The 4,614-nt window shown below is 57.5% G+C and overlaps 1 protein-coding gene across 1 annotated transcript; it reads right to left on the bottom strand.

Moving 5' to 3' along the window:
- Window positions 1-492: 492 nt before the first annotated feature.
- Window positions 493-2,892, bottom strand: CDC42EP1 (CDC42 effector protein 1). Its single transcript, XM_004373833.1, has 2 exons — window positions 2,430-2,892; window positions 493-1,106 (listed from the first exon to the last, which is right to left on the bottom strand). Exons 1-2 carry the CDS (start codon window positions 2,890-2,892, stop codon window positions 493-495), a joined length of 1,077 nt encoding a protein of 358 aa, XP_004373890.1.
- Between the last annotated feature and the right edge of the window lie 1,722 nt (window positions 2,893-4,614).

Raw genomic sequence — 4,614 nt, 5'->3', positions numbered from 1 at the left:
GTACACAGGAAGGTGGGATGCTTTCCCCGTGAGGGCACACCTGACCTTTCTCAAGGCTTCTGGGATGACTGGCAGTGGGTAGGGCTCTAGCACACAGCAGGGACCCTGCTGGGGGCAGCTCCAGAATGAGCTGGGGGCAGGCATCCCTTTGGGAGACAATGGCCCTGTGTGCCATGCTCCCACCTCCCACCCAGTGAGGACAGTGTCCCACAAAGGCTGCACTGTGAGGCTGGGCATAGTGGGGGCAGCAAGGGGGTGGGGGTGGGGCCCTAGGCTTGGCCACCGGGTACAGACTGGCAGTGGGGACGGCAGGTCAGGCCAGTGGGGCCTACTGGGAACACCTAGGTCCCAGATAAGCCTGGTCCCTTTTGTCCTCCCTACCATGTCTGTTCTGCAGAGGTGTGGAGGGGCTGGGGCAGCAGCTGTCTTTTTCACGAGAGGTCCCAAGGCAGCCAGGGTCTGAGCCCCATGCCCCGGCCGACAGGCCGGCACTCACACCTTGACCTCATCGTCTTCCTCAGCATCAGCAAACACAAAGGCATTTGCTTGGACTGTGCTGGGCACCGGGGCCCTGCTGCCAGCCTGGGAGGCCCCCCACTCTTCGTTCAGGCTCTCCCAGGAGGCCCGCACTGGGGGAGGCTCCTCTGCCAGCTCCCGCCAGGCATCCATCTTGGTGTGGTAGTGGCTGTCCCCTAAGCCCCTGCCGGGGGTCATGTCACCAGGTGCACAGGGACCCTCTTGCACTGGGTTGGGCCTTGCCTCAGTCCCTGGGCCTGACCCAGTGGTTACCCCGTTGGGGCAGCGTCCTTGGGGCAGGGGGTTTGTGGCAGGGACTGGGGCTGGGGGGTTTGCGGTGGGAGCTGGAGGGTTTGTGATGGATGCTGGGGCTGAGGTCTCCGCTGCAGGGGCTTCTGAGAGGCTCATGACCCCCAGCAGCTCAGTGAGGAGGGAGGGCCCAAGGTCAAGGTCAAGGCGGAAGGACAAGAGGGAGTCAGAGCGGCGGAGTTCAGGCTCAGACGGGAAGGAGCTATCACGGTCTCCGTCACGGTCTCGAGGCTTTTCCGGGCGCGGCAGGCGGGACATGGTGCAGAACCCAGAGTCCAGGCCTGGAAGAGAAGTGAGGAGAGCTGGGGGTCATGCCTTAACTGGGAACTGGGAGGGGAGAGCTGGGACCAACCCCGGCTTGTTACGTTGCCTCTGGCAAGTCACTGCCCTCTCTGGCCTCAGTTTTCCCATCCTTCCAACGTGAGTGGACCCTGTGGTCTCTTGTGCGATCCCCTCATCAACTCTAGAATCTGAAAATTGACAATCCTCATTCCCATTTGGCAGATGAGGAAACAGACTCAGTCTGGGACTAGAAGGAGCTTGCCCAGGACCAGAGTATAATGAGGTAGAGCCTGGCCTGGAGCTCAAGTTCCCTGACGCTCAGTCCCAGCTGTGAACTTGACCTTGACCCCCAGTCCCCAGCCCCTAGCATGGCACTGAACAATGGCTGCAGGTGAACCCATAGCATGTGGGCTGGTTGGAAGGCACAGGGGTGGAACCAGCACTGGGGATCTGACTGCATAGAAATCAGACTTGAAGAACAGCATATGCCACCCAAGGGTCATCTGGTCCAGCCCCCTACCTCCAGAACTACCACGCCTGAGACCTCACGGTTACTGTGAACCAGTCCTTGGTGGGGTTCGGAGGAGCCACCTGGAGCAGGTACATTACAGGAAGTCTCTGGTGGTGGAGGCAAAGCCGCAGGGCAGGGAATGGCCACCAGGTGGCAGCACGGGCCCACGGTTCCCAGGTTCTCTCCTTCCAGCAAAGCCAAGGTGGCCCCTGCCACTCCTTGCTTGGGCAGGAAGGGCCTCTGGCTTCTGTCCATGTAAGTGGTTTTCCAAATTTGTCAAGTTAAAGAAACCTTTGTTCAGATAACAAAGGCTTACATGCCCGGAGCACCTACTATGTACCAGGCTCTGGGCCACACCCATTACTTGCCCCGGCTCAGTGAACCTCTGCAATGACCCAAGGGACCCATTTACACAGCAGGGACTTGAAGCTTACCAAGCTGAGTTGGGCAGAACCAGGATTCGAATCCAGAGCCCAGGCTCTTAACCCCACCACTATTAGCATTCTGACACAAGGGGGCTGCTTTGGTTGGAGGGGGCAAGAGGGGGTAAGCAGGCCCACCTGAGGGCCCAGAGACGGGGAGGGGCTTAGCAGTAAGTCAGGGTCAGTTAGAAGTCAAACCCCATCTCCTCACCTCTCAACCACGAAGAGTTTTGGGGAATAAGCTAGTTCCCACCCTGACACCACCCGTCCACGTTCGGGGGTTTGAGCAAACAATTGTGCAGAAAAGGACTGATTAGAGGCTTGGCTGAACCATCGAAACCCTCTGGGCCTTAGCCTCTGAAAAACGGGCAAGTGAGCCAGGCCCTCACCGTAACTGGAGTTGCCATCTGTGGAGACGGTAGGGCTGTTGTCAAAGCTGAGCTTGCTGACCACAAGGCTGTCATAGGCCGCCTGGTTGAGCTGGGGCAGGGAGATGGCATTCTTGATGATGGGGGAGATGGCGGGTGGGGCGGGTGAGGGTGCAGGCGGGGAGGCCATCCTCCGGGGTGGCGTCCCCACTCTCCGCACCAGCTGCAGCTTCCTGGCCAGGAAGCCGCGGGGCGAGCGGTGTGTGCCCCGAGAGATGCCTCCATGGTTGCTGAGGAAGGAGGTGTCACCAAAGACGTCACCGCCACGGCCAACGTGCATGGTGTGGCGGAAGTCCCCGAGTGGGGGGCTGATCATGTCTGCTGTCAGCCTCCTCTTCCCCTGCGAGCTGGACACCCAGCCCACAGGCGAGAGCTTGCCGAAGCTCATGGTGGGGGCTCCTCCGGCCCCCTGGGGGCCTGGCATCAGCTCTGGCTGCTCACAGCTGCTGGTCCATGCCCACTAGGCCGGGGGAGGGAGGCAGGCTGGGCTCAGGGCCCCACTTCTCAGCTCCCTCCCTCCAGGTGGAAGGTGGCAGGCAGAGGCTGTCCCTTGACCACCTAAGGTGCTGCCCTCAAATGCTGAGGCTGCGGGGGGCCCATGGCTTGTCTCTCCAAGTACCGGCTCCCGGTCCTGTGGAAGCAGCTATAGATGTTCTGTAGGAGAAGACAGTGCCTCACACACATGTGGACGGCCTCTCTCCTGCTCGAGGCCTGAGACCTGGAAGAAGGACAGAGAGGAGGGTGAGGTGGTAGGCTATGTAGGGGTTAAAGAGAAAAACAACTACACCCAACAACACAGATGGAGCTTACCGACAAAATGCTGAGCAGAAGCCGGACACCAAGGAGGACACACTGAGCAATTTCATTGATAGAAGTTCAAGAACAGGCAGAACCAATCAATGGTGTTAGAAATTGGAATTGTGGTTGCCACTGAGTGGGCCAAACTTGTTACCGTGGAGTCAATTCCAACTCATAGCGACCCTATAGGACAGAGTAGAACTGCCCCATAGGGTTTCCAGGGAGCAGCTGGTGGATTCGAACTGCCGACCTTTTGGTTAGCAGCCAGGCTCTTAACCACTGCACCACCAGGGCTCTGTTGACTGGGAGGGGGCACAAAAAATGCATCGAGCTATACACTTAAGACATATGCCATATGTCAGGAAAAAGTATAAATGATAATTCTACAGGGTTCACTCTCATTTCATATACATAATAGCCCTGAGAGAGGCACTCTTATTAGAGAAGAAAAACTGAGGAACAGAGAAGTGAAGTGACTTGCCCAAGGCCACACAGTAGGAAACAGTGAAGCAGGGCCCCAAGCCCCAGAACCCTTGAGTTCCAGGCTACATTGCCTCCTTTTGGCATGTGGGTTAAAATCTCTCCCACCCATAGGTGCCCAGAGGAGAGGAGGTACTTTGGTGAAGGCGCTGTGAACTGCTGTGTAGCTATGTAACAGCCTCAGCAGAGGTTCCTCAGAACCCTCCACCTTCAAGGTGCTTCCTGGAAAAAGGATCCTGTGGTCAAATTGGCTTTATTCAGCTGCCTCCTACATGCCTGAGCAATTCAAGGCTCTGAGAAGGCACGCAGGAAAGAACCTCATCATAGTATGTCAAATTGATGTGGGAGCCTTGTCAGAGAACACGTTTTGGAAAAAGCTCAGCTGGTGCCAAAAGCTATCGTTTTCTCCCCTCCTGATCCCCCCAACCATGTCCTCCCAGCCCCACCCTTGCCTAAGCTCCCACTGTCCTCTCCACCTGACCTATCCCTTCTAGTACCATAGGAAGTCCAGGCTGGAGGGGCACCTATGATCCTATAGTGCAACCTCCAGGTTGTCCTCTGGCCCAGAAAGGGGCCAATTTTGCTCAAGGTCCCATCAGAAGAGCTAGTCGAGACTTGAACTCAGAGCCTCTGACTCACATATCCCTTGAGTGGCTTGTGGAGCCCAGTCTTGTCTCCCCAGATCGGCAACACACTCTGAGGGTGGGGCAGCTGCCTGGATTGGCCCGCCTTCTACCCTCCCAGCACCCAGCTTGGGTTCTGCACACAGCAAGTGCCAAGCCAAATCAATACCAGATTAGTCACAGGAGATCTCTGTGATAACCTTCATACCAAAGGATCACCCCTGCCACCTTCCAGGAGTGGCAAG

This window comes from Trichechus manatus, unplaced genomic scaffold, assembly GCF_000243295.1.
Source record: "Trichechus manatus latirostris isolate Lorelei unplaced genomic scaffold, TriManLat1.0 scaffold00027, whole genome shotgun sequence".
Classification (NCBI taxonomy): domain Eukaryota; kingdom Metazoa; phylum Chordata; class Mammalia; order Sirenia; family Trichechidae; genus Trichechus; species Trichechus manatus.
The sequence above is the reverse complement of the archived record's forward strand: the minus strand, read 5'-3'. Positions and strand labels throughout refer to the sequence as shown.

Excerpts from the sequence above, each read along its gene's own strand:
- CDC42EP1 (XM_004373833.1), bottom strand. The coding sequence starts at position 2,892 with ATGCCAGGCCCCCAGGGGGCCGGAGGAGCCCCCACCATGAGCTTCGGC. Across the intron at positions 1,107-2,429 it reads AGATGGCAACTCCAGTTACG|GCCTGGACTCTGGGTTCTGC; the intron begins GTGAGGGCCTGG and ends CTTCTCTTCCAG.